This window comes from Pocillopora verrucosa, chromosome 2, assembly GCF_036669915.1.
Source record: "Pocillopora verrucosa isolate sample1 chromosome 2, ASM3666991v2, whole genome shotgun sequence".
NCBI lineage: Eukaryota > Metazoa > Cnidaria > Anthozoa > Scleractinia > Pocilloporidae > Pocillopora > Pocillopora verrucosa.
The window spans coordinates 10,981,857-11,000,199 of NC_089313.1; the positions used below are offsets into that span (position 1 = coordinate 10,981,857).

Sequence of the window (18,343 nt, forward strand, 5' to 3'; positions counted from 1 at the left end):
ATAACAAGTTAGGGTTGATGTTGGATTCAGGGAGGGGTAGGTGCTCAGTAGCTCAGACACCGACATTGATCCAAAGTTTGTTTCTTGTTCAATACCTTTTTCATCAGCCATTCTGCATCCTGTATAGCTCTGTCAATTATTTGTTGTATTCTTTGCGGGTCAGTTTCATCACAGTGACTTGCGTAGGCCTAAACAGAAATAATTTCTGATAAATGCAGAAGGCTGACTTATAGTAAAAGTAATATCCAATTTATAATCAATAGATGAGTTAACTCTCGTCTGTTCTCACAAATTATTCCCGTCCTTTTCAAGGTATAGTCCTTTTTTAAACCTGTAGGGGTTTGAGGTATTTAGGGGACATTATATACCCACAGCCTCAGAATATTTATGATTTATAAGTTTTTGCTTTTGATCAAAGCTCCCTATAAAATCATAATCAAAGACAATAATGGCATCTTTCTTGCAGCAAAAAGGCAAGTCAGTAAGGTTGAAATACCCCAATATTATAAACTGTACGAGCATCAGCTGTCTATCATCACTATACTATACCTGCTTCACGTGGTGCTTATAATGCTTCTGTGTCTCTTCAGGTAATTTTCTCACACATTTCAGCAGAAATCTGTAAAGTGAAAGCGGAGTTCGTGGGCTCTGTTGCATCGCTATCGACTGAACCATCACCTGCAGGTTTCAAACGAACCTTACATGAAGTAGTAAACATTGAGCCTTGCAACCTCCCCTCTGTTAACGCAGATCGCGAGCAGTGGACGACCTTTATACTAAGATTTGCTATCAAAACAATGGCTCTTAATTCAGCTTCCTCTGGTGAAAATGGCGAAATAGTGGTAGTTACAGGTGCAGCTGGATTTTTGGGAATTAAGATAGTTGAGCTATTGAATACGCGTGGTATGAACATCCAAGAGATCCGAGGTGTTGACATCCGTCCGAGTCAGCCATCGTACTTCCTTCAAAATGCTCAGGGCGGAAGATTGAGGTACAGGCGAGGAGACATTTGCAATTATGAACAGGTAGGGTAATCTGAGAAAAAAAAGAATAATGAAATAATGCGCTCCTCCAGGACTTAGTTATGATCGATCAAAAACATGGCTTGTGGGTACGTCGGAACATTTGATTACACGTCCCGGAAGGAGGCTTGTCTGCTTCGAAGATCTTGAAATTAACCAATAACAAACATTTTTTCGTTAGTTGAGGTAATTGGGTGTTATTGTGAGACAAAAAACCGCAGAAATATCTAAATACTTCTCACTGCCTGTTTGCAATGTGTTGAAATTGGAAGGTTCAGAATTTATACACTGAATTACTCATAGGTGTTAAGGAAACGGACAGGGGTTGATGTCCAGCTTCGAAAATGACATTTGTTGTTGTATGATATCTGTATACTCAGCTCTAGTTGTTATTTATTCCACAAATGTCTGAAAATGTATGGGTTACTGTTTGTAGTTAACTAAATATTTCAGTTAGACTTCATGAGATCATAACTTTCTCTGAAAGAGTTGATGTTTGAGACCCATGTTAAAGTTTCCATGACCTTTCTCAGAATGTGCAAGTGATACTTTCTGGAACTCAGTTAGGTCATACAATTAGTAAGTCAGACAGTAATTCATTCATTATTCAGTCATTGGGTTGGTCAGTCAATTAGTCAATTACTCAGTTGGTCAGTGACCTCAGCCAGTCAGTCAGTGAGTTCATCTGTCAAAAATGTCATTCAGTCAGTGACTGATCAGTCAATCAGTCAGTCTGTCAGTCAATCAGTTAGTCAGTCTTTCAGTCAGTCAGTCAGTCAATCAATCAATCAGCCAGTCAAACAGTCAGTCAGTCAGTCAGTGTGTTGGTCAGTGTGTCAGTTAGTCTTTCAGCCAGTCAATCAGTCAGTCAGTCAGTGTGTCAGTTAGTCTTTCAGCCAGTCAATCAGTCAGTCAGTCAGTGTGTCAGTTAGTCTTTCAGCCAGTCAATCAGTCAGTCAATCTGTTAGTTCTTCAGGCAGTTAGTCAGTGTGTTTGTCAGTCTGTCAGTCAATCAGTGAATCAGTCAGTCAGTCTTTCTGTCAGTCAATCCTTTAGTAAATCAGTCAGTTGGTCAGTCAGTCTAATACCAATTGTAAGATCACATGATTTGGACAAATTGATCAGAATGAAAGGATTGTGTAATCATTATGGGAAAAGAATACACTATGTGCCTTTTAAATTTCTTTCCTCTCTTTGAAGGTCAAGGATGTTTTCACACAAGCAACTGTTGTTATCCATACAGCTGCAATAGTAGACATCAGTCACCCATCAGAGATGAAAATGCACGATGTTAATGTGAGAGGAACAGAAAACATAATCCAGGCCTGTTTGGAATGCAATGTGGGTAGGATAGTGTACACAAGCACTGCAGACGTTGCTCTGGGATGGTTGGATAACAACAATATAAATGAAGAAACACCCCTTCCTGGTGAAAAAGTCTCAGATTATCTTTTCAGTCAGTATGCATTTACCAAGATGAAGGCTGAGAAGAAAGTCTTACGGGCTAATGGCAGTCTGACAGCAAATGGTACCCATCTGGTTACGTGCTCATTAAGATCACTTGTGATGTATGGGGAAGGAGACACAGCATTCCTTCCAAATGTAATTGATTCTGCCAAAAAGCAGTTTGGTTATTTGCCCAGGATGGGTGATGGTAAAGCCAAATTTAACCCATGCTATGTGGGTAATTCTGCCTGGGCTCATGTCCTTGCAGTTGATGTTTTGAGGAAAAACCCAAAGGAAATTGCTGGAAAAGCTTTTTTTATTGGCGACAACACTCCAGAAAGTAACTTTTTTGACTTTGTGGAACCTTACTTAGCAGCTACTGGATGTGATTTGCTTAATGTTTCGATTCCATTTGTTGTTATTTTTTATATTGCTTTCATTTTGGAGTGTATTGTATGGGTATTACATCCAATTTGTAACCTCTCTTTAGCCGTTACCAGGTCCTCTGTGGTCACTGTGTGTAAGGGTGTGACAGTAAGTTGGAGAGTTGCCAAAAAACAACTCAGTTATGAACCAATTTTTTCATATGAACAATCTAAGAATAACACCTTAAGATATCTCATAGAAAAGTATGTTACTTAAAGTTTGCTAAACATTAATTTTTTTTTAAGCATTTTTCCTGTAGAAGAGAAGGAAATTTTTACAAATTCATTCTTATTGTTGAGCAACATATAACCTAATGTCATCATATGATCTTTCCACCCCCCTGTAGTTTGCTGTTGTTTAAAAACACTGTGAAAGAAATGCCCAGTATGAGGACAGGAAAGAGCTTCATGACCTAGCATATGGCCTCACAAGATGTAGAGGCTACTCAGAAAATTACATGAAATAGAAAAATTTGGTGTTTTTTATGTTATGAGATATTGTTTCAGATAAATGGAGTTCCCTTTGATAAACTTGCCCACTGTCATCATGATAGGCCCCTTTAGAACCAGTACCAAATGGTTCTTTTGGAAATGGCTCCACAGTTAAGAGAGTAGGTCTCTAAAATATGTTTAAAACTCGTGTGGTTGATACAGACTATAGGTACACTTGTTGATTCAGGGCAAGTGATCAAGGGAGGTGCCTATTTAAAGAGCATTGACAAATATTGCTAAAATAAACCAGCAAAAAGTGAGAAACTAAAAATTTTCAAACACACCTAAATACACCTTAACTGAGATTCACCCATAGGAAGGGAAAGCCTTATACAGGAAAGCTGTCTTTCGTTTAATTTTTCATCAAAAGAACTTTTCAAAAACTCACTCCGACCACTTTTGCATTTTATTTCTTACCAAGACAATTTTTCTGCTTCTTTCTTCTTTCCTTTTCTTTCTTTCTTTTCTTTTTCTCTTCTTTCTTTTCTTTTCTTTCTCCAATTTTTCTGCTTCTCTCCCTTCAACAACCAATGTTTTCTTCTACATTTGCTTTTCTAGGAATGCAAACAGAGCTTCCTGCCACCCTTTTTCAGTCTTTGTTTTTTTTTCGTGAAGTCTCATGCATGTATTAGACATAAGCATGCTATGCAAGAGTTTTTTTTGCTGCTGAATGGGTAAGTTGAAGTGGGACAATTTGTGTCTGATGTTCTCACTTTTGTTAAAAAAAAGACCGTGACTTTCAAGAGAACGAAAATATTCCATTACGTTACCTTGATAAGAAGGGGTAAGGGGTGTCGGTGCCACGCTTATCGTATTCTCCTTTACAGCCAAGGTTTGGTATTATATTGTCACACAAGGCCCTTGTTCCCTCCTTGGACTAGAGAGCGCATCACATAACTGTCCGTAGAGTTTGAAAACCCACAATCATAAGTCAAGAATAAACAAGCAAAACCCAAACAATGAAGATCTGTAAATTAATAAGTCTTTTATAGCTGTACCGTGATGTAGACTAAACACTGTTATTTCAACACAGTCTAAAAATTTAAGCGCTAGGAATCCATAAGTTTACAGCCCACATATATGAAAGAACTCTCCTACGAAGATTACATTAATCAGTTACATTAAGTTCAACTCGAGTTTGCCTTTTGATACCGGTCACTTTTCCAACACGCAAACTGTCTGACAACTAACTTGCCCATAACATCCTTCATAACCACTTGATAATGATCTCATCTTCTTAAAATCATGACAGGTCTCGAGTCAACGAGTTAGGCATAAACTTAAGGATTTGACAGAGAATGTTGGCAAAAAAACCGATATGTGGGCGAGTTGGCTCGTTGTGTTGGCGAGTTTGATTTCGTTGAAGTTACAGGGTTACATTTTATTCACAACATGGCCATAAGCTGATGGCGCTGGGTGGGTCCTTCAAATGTATCTTCCAACATTTATCTTCCCTCATCCATCCTAATCTTGACTAACACAGAAGTCACGTTGATTTACGATACAACAAGCAACAACTACATCTAGTATTGAGTCAGTGAGTTATTTTCTATCCATTCCTTATTTCACACGTTTCCGGCCTTACAGCAAATTTTTCCCCAAATGCGCTCTCGTTTGGAGCAGTTATTCAATGCATGTATGTCCGTGAGTTGAGATGGTCAGTAACGTTTAAGCCAATGTTGAAGTATCATCTCTCTTTACATTCTGTGTCATGAATCTCAAACGAATCTGCAAGGACTGGCGAAGCTGAGGAATGATCTTGAGTACTTCATCTTTGATAATATCTCCTATAAACATGTACTTTATGTGGTATCTTAGATATATAGTTAAAGAACTTAAACTAATAAATGTTCTCTACATTTTGGAGATCTAACGGGATTTTTCAAGTCATTTTTGAAGAAATTGTAACACTTTTAAGTCAGAGTATCAGAGCGATCTTAACGAAAGGGACGACAGTGTTACCTTAAATCACCTGATATTTATAGTGAATAAAGGGGGTAAGTTTCTAAAGAAACTATGGTGCCGTAAATTGGCCACAACAAAGAATAAAAAAGCTGACGTTTCGAACGTTAGCCCAAACGCTCGAAACGTAAGCTTTTTTATCCTTTACGGTGGCCAATTTACGTTTTCAAATCAGTTGTTAACACTAAATTAACTGATATTTACAGCGAATTGCTGTACCTAACGATGTAATTCTTAAAAATAAACTTCCGTTACAGATAAGCCTTTTCTTCTATTAACGCATGTAAAACATTTGAAAAAAAAAGGCAATTTGGTTTTAGCAAACGAGTTGATAATGTAAATTGGCCACAATTAAGTTTCTTAAGCTGACGTTTCGAGCGTTAGCCCTTCATCAGAGCGAATTGTTCGCTCTGACGAAAAAACAATGACCTTGTTACACCCCCCACCGACGAAGCACCACATTTTCTTTAGAAACTTACCCCCTCAATTCATTTGAAAAAGAGGTTTTACGAATTTATTTGACAGTAATTCTTAATCGAGATGAGAGCATTTTACGACAGATTCATCCATAATATTCCTTTACAACAGGATACAAGAAGTCACAAATTGTGTCAACGTGGTGAATATGCTGAACTTCTCTGTTAATTTTTTCCAGCAGATGATACAGCTCCACAACAACCTGTCAAATGAAAATGAAAATAAAGACAGTCAAAATGCACCAGTTTCAATAGCTGAGCTATTGCTCACGTACACGGTTGGAGCAACTATCAACTATACAAAACCGCACAAAGTTCACCTTCCATGCCACCTTCTCATCCAATCACCGCTTGGCATCTAGCCCGCGAGCAGACCGTTGTTATTAGCCCTTCGGCAAGAGCGTTTCATTGCTCACGAAAACCTTGGCAAGTACCTGGAAAAAGGTCTGGAATCAGGTCTAGCACTGATAATGAGTACCAGACCTCTGGCAAACCTTTTCTCGACTTGGGTCAAATCTGCGGGCGGAAAAAACGTGCGTCCTGCAGCGCCTGCTCGCAGGCTACTTGGAATCTCGCATTTTCTTGCCCTTAAAAGTTGAATTAACTTGTGTTAACGGAAAGCTACTTGGCGTGATCTGCTTCCAAAACAAGTTTACATTCATGCTACGGATCGAAATCGAAGCGACTTAATTCTGCTGCAGAGACAAAGATTTTCACTAAATTCTTAATGTCAAACGAGGCGAACGCAGTGACTCGTCGCTCTGAGTGTTCCGCCCTTGATACCTCTTGTAGACATCTGAGTCTTTCTTGGGAAAACCGTTGAAGGAATGGTCCAACCAGATGACACACGTAAAGAAACTGAGCCTCATTTGTGACCAGCGGGGATACGCGGTCACGAAGAAACCTATGAAGAACAAAAGGCACGAGTTAGAAAAAAAAGTAACTAAGGTCTATGAAGGTAACACGGTGCACCTACGCTTAGGGGTCCTTCAACATTTAAAACCACACTTTGTACATGGCCGGTAAGATTGAGATTTTAAACAAACTGTTCGTCAGGAGGCCAATCAAAACTACGATTGAAAAAGAAAGAGAGAGATAAAACAAAGGCAAACAAAAAAGAAGTGCCAAATTTTAACATCGCATTGAATTGTGATATGATTAAGTGTCTGAAGACATTCGTAATGCACAAGGTTCAGTCCCGTTTTCCAAGGCTTGAGACAAGGTACACGCATGCATTTTTATTTCGCATCAGTTAGTTTCGTATTTTTTTTAAAACTTTGTTTACTCTTAGTCAGGGGTTTCATTAAAGCCAGTTATCGGCGGTCCACTGTCACCTAAACGACCTCTTACCGCCATCTGTTCAGCCTGCGAGCAGCACTCGTGTTTGGGTTTCGTCTTACAGCCCATTTCTGGGCATTGCCGCTTACACTATTGGTAGCCGCTTACGCAAAAAGTTATTGAAACCCCTGCTTTAGTGCATAGTTTGTTTCGGGTTCTACGACACTTAACTGAAGTGTGTTTTGTGTTACATATAAGTAACTGTCTTCAAAGCTTTGGTCAAAATGACTTGACGTTATGCTTTGTAACTCAGAAAAGCATTCCTGTTGAACAATACCTTATTATAATCATAGAAGTAAGTCGAAATACAAGTACACTACGCGGTGAAAGTTTCACAGTGACAAAAAATATGATACATTTGGGCGCAAACAATTCAGCTGTACGTACTGTGGAAGCTGGCTCAGTTGACCGATACTTGTATGGTGCCAGACCGCATGCGCGACTGCCAAGACATAGTCAGCGGCGGTCTCTGAATGCATGGCGACATTGGTAGAGAACTCTAAGAATGAGTAGGGGAATGGGGCGGCTCTCCCACGGTCCTCGAGAACGATAGGAGTTGTCGATACTTCCTTGGCAGAGAGCTCTCTTCTGAGAGCCATACAGATTTTATCATACACCACACTCCAGTAAGGTTCCTGGTGATTACATGAGAGATATAAACAAAGATAACGGAAGGTAGTCCAAAGCGATAGTCTTATTAGATTAACAGTTTGTAATTTTTCTTTGGCTCAGAGGCCGAGTTAGACGAGATAAATCGAAGCACCGTTCGCAGCCTTTTCGAACCTTCAACTGTAGATGCAACGAAGTGCAAGAGAGAAACAACTATTGGATCTGTATCATTAGTTCACGTTACAACCAGGTGACCAGGAGTATTGCCACAACCACGTGACCGGAAGGAAACGCTACTCTATCGCAGGTACCTCTTTCCTGCGCAATTCATCAATTTTCCCCGAAAGTTTCCTGGCACCTATTTAAACCCCTGAGTTGCTAGCAGTTTTGCGTAAATAAAGTGTCCGACCCGAAAACGCAACACACCCCGCCATAACTTCTAAGAGGAAGTAACACTCAACGTACCGGAAGTGCGGACAAAACTAATCCGACAGCATTGATCCACTCCATAATATTTGCTCGAATGTCACTATCGTGTGTCACATAGCTTCCTTTAAAGATGACGTCAAACAACGCTTCACCAACTTCCGGTCCCTTAACAGGTAACGCCATCAGTTCCACCCAAGTTACGTGAAGTGCATGCGCAACAGGATTGGGAAATTCGTTGAAACGCCAATCACAAGCTGGAAATGGCGGTGGGGTTTTACCAGCAATGGCTTTCCAGTTGTTAAGTTCAATATCGTCTGTTTTAAAGTAACTTACTGGGTATAGAGATAAATAGTGTCGGGTACAAGTCTCACCTTTACTTAGTTTGTCAACTGAGGGGACAATGAAAATTGGCCAGAGAGTTTATGAAGCTGACATTTCGAGGGTTAGCCTGGTAATAATTACGTAGGAAGAGCCACGAGTGGAGGTCGCAATGTTGTAGTCTCACCTTTTATTTAACGAAAAGGCCATTTGAAATGAAGTCAAAAGGCCAGTTATTTCTGAACAAAAAGGATACTATCCACAAGTCTGCCAATCAAAGAACAATAGTAGGCGAGATCTGGGGTCCAGGAGTCTTGGCCGGCAGGTTTAGACAGGAACTCCAAATAACCTCTAGACAGACACCTGATGATACACAACACTGTTTACTTCTTTGCCAACCTAACCCTAACCCTAGGCAATTATCTCCTTTCATAAATTTTTCCTTCTCTCGTCGCTTGATTTATATCGACACAATCTCTAAACATATGAAATAATATGCAATTACGCAAAGTTTCTAACGTGGCCCCACGAACCAGAAAAAGATCCGGAAGGAAATTTTCATGTTCGCACCTAATTGAACAATGGTTTCTCTATTTTCCTTTATCGTGATGTCGCTTTGTATTATGTGAGTCCGGATTCCGTACTTCCGTAATGGCGAGAGCCCGTAATAGCGGGAGTTTATTTCAGTCATTTCTTTATGCGTTTCGCCGGGGGGCTGGCTCTTGTACTCATCAAAATGTCAAACCACTTCAGATTATTACTACTCTGCGGCTAAGTGTGTTGGCAAAAAGTTACAGACAACGGCGCAATACTCACCAGCCTTCCGGATGGACGTCTTTTTGAGCACCTGTCAAATATGAATGGAAACAAATTTTAATATTTCTATAATTTTACCGTCATGGACAGCCATGTCGTAGAGAGAGCCACAGGTAAAGGTTGCTAGGTACCATATCTTTTTTCGATCGACTGAAGGATCGAAATTAACTTTCCCTCTTTCCCGTTCTTCTTCGACAATGTTCGACATATTTCCTACCGTATTTCTCCCACAACTTGAGCGTGTCTTTAAATCAAATCAATATCGATGTTGGATATTCATTTTCAGCCTGTTCCAGGCGTTCAGTTAATGAAACAGAGCGAAATAATGAATGACCGAAAGCAGCAGAGGAGTCAAAAAGCGAGGGGGTTTGGGTCGGAATATTTCTCGCACTCAAATAAATGTATGAATGGTACATAGACGCGCTCTTCTCAGATCACAACCTCGTTCAGGATCTCTCTTCCTCCCGCCATCAGTGATATGAAAAGTGCGGGAAAACGCGTGTGACCAAGTTATGATTACATTGGTTTTACACTGATGTAGTTGGTTGAGAAGGTGCCACATATTCCTGAGCCAGTTACAAAGTTAGTGGAGCAAAACAAAGCAATTCCATGTCCGTGATTTACAAAGCGCCCTCTTTTCACCAGCCAGACTGCACATCATTCTGAGGGCCTACAGAGACTTAACTTGACCTTACCTTCATCCTCAGGGTGTTAACTACAGAGGCTATAACTTAAACGAGTAGACAAAGAGAAAACTCACTAGTAATCGCCCCGACAAGCTTCTTCTTCAAAGACGCTTTGTCTCGAAGGCAGTGCTCGTAATAGTGTAGTGTGTTGTACAGGTAGGTCACAGGGCGATCTGATGAAAAAAGAAAAGAAAAAAAATATTGAGGGTTCAACCAACTGTTTAAATCTTGATTCCCAATGACTTAAATCTCCCGCAAACTTAGGTAGATTTCTACTTCTCTGAGGGTCAATCACCTTCTAGTTTTACCCTTAACAATCTAGACTCTTTCCACTTCAATCTCTTTTGCTTTCCCTTCATGGGTCCGACTCTACTACCCACTGTTTTTCATTACTTAGAGCAAACCATCAACTACAAAACTTTTCACGATAATCGACCCAAATGAAGAAAATTAGAAGTCAAAATAACTCACTGAGTAACTACACTCAACTGTAAATGTACACTAGTTTCTTGGCCACAACAACCTTGTTTACGAGCCCAGATAAACCAGTTAAGTGTTCATTAGAGGAGAAGACAGTTAAAAACTAAAACAAGTAAAAACTTTCAGCTTTGCAAAGTACAATTCAATTTTGCTATAGACGAACTTGTCTGGTGATATTGTTCAGTAAAGGGCGTATTTCGACTGGGTGTTATAAAACCAAAACAATTGCAATTAAGTGATTAATCCGAACAAGAAAAATTTCGTAAGAGACAAGAGATAACTCACAGTAAAAAAAAGAAAACGACGGGAAGCGAGGCTAAATTAGGCTTCCTGATTATCTTGATTTTCTTAAGTTGCCGAGTTTCAGCTGCAAACGGTTGTTCAGGTGCACTGATGAGATACTTCAACCGCTTTAACGTAAACCAGTTTAAGAGGCTGATCCCGACCAAATACGACCTAAGATACCAACTTTACTCTCTTTGCTCTTTTTGATAAGAATTTATCGGTTGATGTGCATGTGTCGACGGCGGCTTGCTGTTCAATTAGTAAGAAAACTAATTTTCCATTATGAGCTAATAAACAAAAAGTTACTTCAACAAACCATGGAATTTGTAAAGGCAGCCTAGGTGATCGAGAAGACTTTCCAATGACTTGTGTACTGGCGCAAGTTCCAAAAAACGTTGAATAACAATGTCAAAAACCTAAAACCAGAAGACAGTTGAAATAATAAACAAATCTACAAGTGCGCGAAACACTAACGTAACAGTCAAATGTCATTTGATTGTTTCGTTAGTATCTCAAGCATCTTTAATTTTCACTGTCGTTTTATTGTTTCGTTAATATCTCGAGCACTCGAAGGTTTCTCTGTCATTTGATTGTTTCGTAAATGTCTCGCGCACTCGAAAGTTTCTCTGTCATTTAATTTTTTCTGTAATATCTCGCGCACTGGAAGGTTTCTCTGTCGTTTGATTGTTACGTTAGTATCTCGCGCATTCGAGGGTTTCTCTGTTATTTGATTGTTTCGTAAATATCTCGCGCACTCGAAAATTTCTCTGTAATTTTTCTTTAACATCTTGCGCACTCGAAAGTTTCTCTCTCATTTGATTATTACGTTAGTATCTCACGCACTTGAAGTTTTCACTGTCATTTGATTGTTACGTTAGTATCTCACGCACTTGTAGTTTTCTCTGTCATTTGATTGTTACGTTAGTATCTCGCGCACTTGTAGTTTTCACTGTCATTTGATTATTACGTTAGTATCTCCCGTACTGGTAGTTTTCAGTCATTTGATTGTTACGTTAGTATCTCACGCACTTGTAGTTTTCACTGTCATTTGATTGTTACGTTAGTATCTCCCGTACTGGTAGTTTTCAGTCATTTGATTGTTACGTTAGTATCTCACGCACTTGTAGTTTTCAGTCATTTGATTGTTACGTTAGTATCTCCCGTACTGGTAGTATTCACTTTCATTTGATTGGTACTTTAGTATCTCACGTATTGGTAGTTTTCAGTCATTTGATTGTTACGTTAGTATCTCACGCACTTGTAGTTTTCACTGTCATTTGATTGTTACGTTAGTATCTCCCGTACTGGTAGTTTTCACTGTCATTTGATTGTTACGTTAGTATCTCACGTACTGGTAGTTTTTAGTCATTTGATTGTTACGTTAGTATCTCACGCACTTGTAGTTTTCACTGTCATTTGATTGTTACGTTAGTATCTCACGCACTTGTAGTTTTCACTGTCATTTTATTGTTACGTTAGTATCTCCCGTACTGGTAGTTTTCAGTCATTTGATTGTTACGTTAGTATCTCACGCACCTGTAGTTTTCACTGTCATTTGATTGTTATGTTAGTATCTCCCGTACTGGTAGTTTTCACTCTCATTTGATTGTTACGTTAGTATCTCCCGTACTGAGTTTTCAGTCATTTGATTGTTACGTTGGAATCTTGGTCGGTCGTAGTTTCCTCTGTCATTTCATTGGAGAACTTTTAAGAAACGTTTGTGATTAAGCCTTTACTTTTAAGTTAGTGACTCGCGCTGTTGTAGTCTTCTCTGTCTTTTGACTGTTGGGTTAGTATGTCGCCCACTTGTCGAAAGGTGAGTTTTATGGTCGAAAAAATTGGATCGATAAAAACAATTAACAAAACTCGTTTGGTAACTCTGGTGTAATATGCCAAAGCAAGGGCCTATTTAGTCACGATATCTCTGAGTTTAAGGAAATCAAGAAATATTTGTTTGGTACACCTTCCACAATGGGGAGAAAAAAATAAACAAAGGATGGACATATTGCACTTAAAAAAGGTCGAAATCTTTGGCTACATCTTTCAAGATACGCCAACCGCTTTTCTACACCAATATGACAATATATTAGGCCTCAAATTTAGTTATCAACCTAATGATGACTCAAAACTTACCGGCAAAAACCTAAGACACACATTACCAAAGTAGATAGGCAAATATTGCACTGTTGGTACTGAGGTCCCTGCGGATTCCAACAATCCTTCGAAATAGAACCTCTCAGGGTAGGTCTGTGATGTAAAAGTTAGACGAGATGAGAAGAATTAAAAAGAGGAAAAAACACATCCTCCACATAATTGGCGTGGACAATAAACTCATTTGACGAGTGTTAATTCTAAATTTGACGGTTTGTTTGCATTTTTTTTCTGGTTTGAATGTTTTCTGTAACACGAAGCTGTACCACATGATTTATGAGCGCTTAATATAACCCCTTTAACTGCCAGGAGTGATAAACATGTATCTTCTCCCTGTAATATCGATACATTACCCAGCAAGCAGCTATTGAGAATACTCAAACTTATCAGGTAGAAATTGTTATCTTGATTAAACACCAAATTCTGGTAACTCATTTACAAGGAAATGTGTGGCAGCTGAACGGGAGAAGTAACAATCGGATCTCGGGAGTTAAGGAGTTAATTTAACATCTCATCAGCAAACTTATTTCGTCAATAACCTTCATGACAGTTCTATACAAGGAAAATTAATACGTCAAGTAAAGATATTTTTTCCCTTGGTAATTTAGTATTATCAATTAAGTCTTTATCATTTGCTCTGATAAAGAGCAAACACTCGAAACGTCAGCTTTAAAACTCTTTATGGTGGCCAATTTACGTTATCAACTCAGTTGATAATACCTAATTACCTTGTTATACTCTCCCACCGACGCAGCACTACTATTTGTTAGGAAACTTACCCCCTTTAAATGTTTTTCTATCCCGATAAGTCACAAATAGGCAAATTCAGAAATACAAGACTTTGTTAGGAAAATAGCTTTGTTATTTTTCAGATTAAATATCTCGTATCTACCGCGAAAACGAGGTTAGTTATATGTTTTGTATATCTGTGGTTTAAATGGATGTGGAATATTTCAATTTAAACAAACTTTTGAATTTACAGGGCCGTACAGTGAAAATTGACCCATAATGGCACACGAACTGACTGAGAGATAAAATAAAACGAACTACTGCTGGCATTGTAAGAGGGTTTCAATGGCGTTCTCTGTTAGCCGTAATACGGCCAAAAAATTTGGCTGATTGGCGTTAAAATTGACAAATTTTAACTGTTAGTCGTTAAAAAAGTTATCAGTAAACTATCTTTTTTGATCATAAAGGAAGGAAGGAAGGTAATCGTTAAAAATGGCCAAAAATTAAATGTTAGCCGTAAAAGCCATCACCCCATTGAGACCGCCTTGTAATAGATTACATGCGGCCAACTAGTTGACAACTTGCCGTGTGATAGTTCATGTGTTTCTGATGCCATTCATTTTGTTGCCAGTGGTGAGGAGAGTTCTAAATGAAGAAAGGAATTTCACAATTATTATGAGCTTCGGAAGAACAAAAACAAAAGGCAAACAGAAATGCAATAAATAAATAATTTAGCTATTACCAGTCTTAGGACCTTTTATAAATATGGCGTTGAAATTCACGGTCTTCTTCGTAGCCTTCCAGAAAGAAAGGTCGCCTAAAATACTTAAAGAACTAGCGGGGAGTGGGGATGCGCACTAGTAGGGACCTGGGTTTGATTCCCGGACCCGGCGTGACATGTGGGTTTAGTTTGTTGTTGGTTCTCGTCCTTGCTCCGAGGGTTTTTCTCCGGGTTCTCCAGTTTTCCACCCTCTGCAAAAACCCACATTCCAAATTCAAATTCCAAACCTGGAAACGGTGGACAAGAAAAACTATCTTGTGGAATATCCACTGCTAAATTTTCATTATTATTAATATTCCCATTCCCTCTCTTTCATTCGCCAGCCAACTACACACTTACATCTCGTATGAACGAATTCACACGGTTTCTAAAGTCTTGAGGCTTCAACAATAACAACTGAATGATAAAGAAGCAGACTTGGGCTTCGTTTCCTTCATGACTTCGCAAAGCCTAATAAGAAAATAATCGAGAGTTACTTTTCATGAAAGTAGAAATAAAAGGATTTACGAAGGCAGATCTACCCCGTTAAACACAGCGGTCAAAAGTCTGCGCATGTGCTAACGTTGTCATGACCAGGTGGCGCGCTCCCATGACAAAGTTTTCACACACGAGTTCCAAACAACCACACAAGCCAGTAAGTCATGGTGTTTTAGAAGCGTACAACTTTTTCGGTAAAACTCAAAACAGAATGGTAAATCACCAACATACCCGTAACTGGAAAAGCTTCGAAAAGTCTTGAGTTTTCCTCTCCCCTTCTATTGTTTCCTTTTCACGGATTTCTATCCTCAGTTTTCTTTCGCTTATTTTGCAAGACAGTGGTTTTTCCTATGTTTTCCTTTGAAATTTTGCGAGGAAATCGGCGCGCGGGAAGTGAATCCCCTTGAGCATGCCCGACCTTTCAGGGACCTCTGTGTTACCTTGTATCTCCCTCTAACTTGAAACGTTTCGAAACTGGACTGATTTTCTCAGCACGTATCTTTGAAAGCTATGCATCAAATATGCGTATTATAAAATACAATTTACATTTCGGTTCCTCAATGGCCCTGAGATTTAGATGGCCATTCGTTTCTTTTGAATTCTACCACAACTCGAAACAATTCTGAAAATATTTGCTTCAAAACGAAAAAAAAACAAAAACCTCAAATGACTAAGCACTAGAGACTAAACCAACCAGACAGAGGACCAGCCTGTCCAAAGTAACAACGTTGTACTTCCATATTAGGTCATTCAGGTGTACAATGCACTGAAGATGAGAAACAAGTCAATTTTCACAAATTAGCGTTAAATTATCCTGAAAATGGGTTTCCATTTATGAAAAAAGAAATACACACACACAAACAAAAGGCTGTGCAGAAATGTACCATCTTAGTTTAACCAAACCTAGATAGATATTGAAAATCTCAGCAAGAAGTATCTCGAAATATCAGTACCTATGAATCAACCGTGAAGAACAACAAACTATGTCATCATGGACTTAAACGGCCAAGCCTACCAAGAGTGTCATAGAGCTCAGTGGCAGAGAGTTCGAAGTACTAATCGCAAGGGCGTAGATTTAACTACCATTGGGAGCACTCGAAGTTCTTTTTTCCGAGTATGCCTGAACCATTCACTGACTAACAACATCTTTCATTTAAAATCACCACACTCAAATTTACCATTCTCATTTATATCAACATTAAAAAAAAAAACCAACTTACTAACAATTATATCTCTTATGGCGCAAAACAGCCATCAGACATAAAGTGCCTTCTCTGACCTTGTTAATGTGTTTTCCTGCCGCGGATGTCGAAAACTCGTACACCAAATAATCGGCAAATACACGCACATGCGCGGAAAGAGCTCGTGCTCCCAGGCGCTCCAACACTCTGTATGAATGAGATGATAAAGTTATTGAATGCTAGAGTAGGCACTCAGGACTGTGATGCAATCACTTAAACAAATGCACAGAAATAAGAGAAGACCATTCAATCTTTACAGTAATTATAAAAAGAATCATGAACTGATGAACAATCCAAGTTTACAAACACAAAAACATGGTTTTGATCCCTGCGTTGAATCACTGCCCTGATACAGAACAGTAAACTTACTTGTGACAAACCGGGCTTAGGCGGTTTGAATCTAATAACATCTTCCACAAAATGCTGCAAAGTAGGAAAACCTATCATCAAGGTTTGCTAGGCTTATAGTTCATGTACAATACATAAATTTAAAGTCTTGAGTAATCATAAAGAACACATCAACTTTGTTGGAAGGCCTAAAAATTTTGGACTCATTGCCTTGTTTTGTGGAGCATGAGCTGTCAGCAGAGCTGAATACGAAAATCGGAAATTCTTTTTTATTAGCAAAGCTAAACATTGCTCTAAGCTGAACAATTTGCAGCAGCTCCTGTGCTGAATATATCTTTAAAAATTCAAACTTAACAAAAGATTCCATGTTGCCGTGAGTCTGTTCAGAAACAGATCACAGATAATGTCAAAATGTGGTAAGAACAAAAACAAAGCACACTAGGTGCAGCCGAGTGTGTCACTAAATAGTGTTCTTATCACATTTTGATATCATCTGTGATCTGTTTCTGAACAGTCTCACAGAGACATGGATTCCATTTGTTTTATATGATACAAAAGAAAAATGCTGTCAATGTTGACGTCATCTAGGCGTCTGTCCTCCAATAGATCACAGGTAAAAACCAAACATTCGGTATTATTCAGCTTATCATTTAAAATTTCTTAGAGCTCGGTCATGGTGATGCTTACCAAATGAAAACATTTGTTGAAGATGGATCCGCAAAATGATTCAAGATTTCATTTTCTGAAGACTTTGCTGAAAGAAGAATATAAAATTCAAATTTAGGCTTTAGCCACAATATTTGAATAGGTTTATTGTCATTTCCTGACCCCCACTAAGATTGTGGTAATACAAATGAAATTGGCTCCTTGCATTGTGCATAACTATGCTGGGATTTCGTTAAAAGCCGGTTACTGTCGGTCCACCGCCGCAGGTAACACCTCTTACCGCCGTCTGTTTAGCTTGCGAGTAGGCTCTCGTGAGGTTTTGCCTCATGGCACAGCCGCCTTCTTCACCAACAGCAGCTGCTTATGGAAATAGTTATTGAGACCCTGACTATGTCATGTAGGAAAGAATTATTTAGACTTAGAACTTACTCTTCCATCTTCTATACTCGTCTTCGACTCTTTGTCTAAGCTCTTGTTTGGTTTCATGAGGGCAAGGGTTTTGTGCGTAGAATTGTTGAAGAGGCTGAGGAAAGCACGCCAGAGTGTGACTGGCCCAGCTAGTCAGAGTGAAAAATGTAAAAAAATTAAAAACAATCCAACCCAAAGCTTTTAGGTTAACTAACAACGTCAAAACATAGTAATTTCCAATAGAGTGTCGAAAGTAATCCGGCATTGCTATGGTTTCGCTTTACTTCGCTCTGTGATTGGTTCAGAAAATTCGCGCCACTCTCTCGACCAAGATGGAAAACAAAAACCAACCACTAGTTGGTCGCGCGCGTTTTCCCGTGCTTTAAGCAGTTTGGTCAGTTGATTAACCTTGAGTTCTTGTTGGCTCTTAAAGGTATTTTCCTTTCTTCTGATTGGCCCTCGGGCTTGCGATGACAACTTTGGTTTTAGTTTTATACACTTACCTATGTGGAGTATTCGCAATCAGCGATCTAAGGATTCCTTCGTACCAGTTAGAAGATGATTCAGCAGCTTCAAAGAAAGATTATATTGTGTTTAAGGTATTGTAGAAAAGTGGAGAACAGAACGGAACTTTTAATGACGGAGGTAATCATTCATCAGCACGCAAACAAACAAAGGAAAAAAATTACAAACCGAGTGTATGTAAGTTGTGTGTGTCAATCATACTTAAAGAGGCTAGCAGCAAGCTCGAGTGAAAC

The 18,343-nt window shown here is 39.0% G+C and overlaps 2 protein-coding genes across 2 annotated transcripts in view; one reads left to right on the forward strand and one right to left on the reverse strand.

Moving 5' to 3' along the window:
* Positions 1–449: 449 nt before the first annotated feature.
* On the forward strand, positions 450–3,649 carry LOC131771242 (3 beta-hydroxysteroid dehydrogenase/Delta 5-->4-isomerase type 4-like). Its single transcript, XM_059087018.2, has 2 exons — positions 450–1,025; positions 2,223–3,649. Exons 1-2 carry the CDS (start codon positions 798–800, stop codon positions 3,108–3,110), a joined length of 1,116 nt encoding a protein of 371 aa, XP_058943001.2. The 5' UTR covers positions 450–797; the 3' UTR covers positions 3,111–3,649.
* Positions 3,650–4,351: 702 nt separating this feature from the next.
* Positions 4,352–18,343, reverse strand: part of LOC131771240 (mediator of RNA polymerase II transcription subunit 23) — a 29,609-nt gene continuing 15,617 nt past the window's right edge. The window contains exons 23-40 of the mRNA XM_059087014.2: positions 18,089–18,155; positions 17,607–17,734; positions 17,199–17,265; positions 16,533–16,586; positions 16,202–16,310; positions 15,617–15,688; positions 14,785–14,895; positions 14,250–14,309; positions 12,918–13,031; positions 11,101–11,200; positions 10,094–10,192; positions 9,334–9,364; positions 8,774–8,880; positions 8,236–8,486; positions 7,549–7,796; positions 6,607–6,727; positions 5,941–6,026; positions 4,352–5,198 (exon numbers count right to left, since the gene is read on the reverse strand). Coding sequence (XP_058942997.2) covers positions 5,054–5,198; positions 5,941–6,026; positions 6,607–6,727; positions 7,549–7,796; positions 8,236–8,486; positions 8,774–8,880; positions 9,334–9,364; positions 10,094–10,192; positions 11,101–11,200; positions 12,918–13,031; positions 14,250–14,309; positions 14,785–14,895; positions 15,617–15,688; positions 16,202–16,310; positions 16,533–16,586; positions 17,199–17,265; positions 17,607–17,734; positions 18,089–18,155 — 1,970 coding nt within the window. The 3' untranslated portion in view covers positions 4,352–5,053. The remainder of the gene's footprint in view (positions 5,199–5,940; positions 6,027–6,606; positions 6,728–7,548; positions 7,797–8,235; positions 8,487–8,773; positions 8,881–9,333; positions 9,365–10,093; positions 10,193–11,100; positions 11,201–12,917; positions 13,032–14,249; positions 14,310–14,784; positions 14,896–15,616; positions 15,689–16,201; positions 16,311–16,532; positions 16,587–17,198; positions 17,266–17,606; positions 17,735–18,088; positions 18,156–18,343) is intronic.

Bases quoted from the DNA above. Each gene is read 5' to 3' on its own strand.
- LOC131771242 (XM_059087018.2), top strand. From the start codon at position 798: ATGGCTCTTAATTCAGCTTCCTCTGGTGAAAATGGCGAAATAGTGGTA. The intron at 1,026-2,222 runs GTAGGGTAATCT...CTCTCTTTGAAG, and splicing joins ACATTTGCAATTATGAACAG to GTCAAGGATGTTTTCACACA.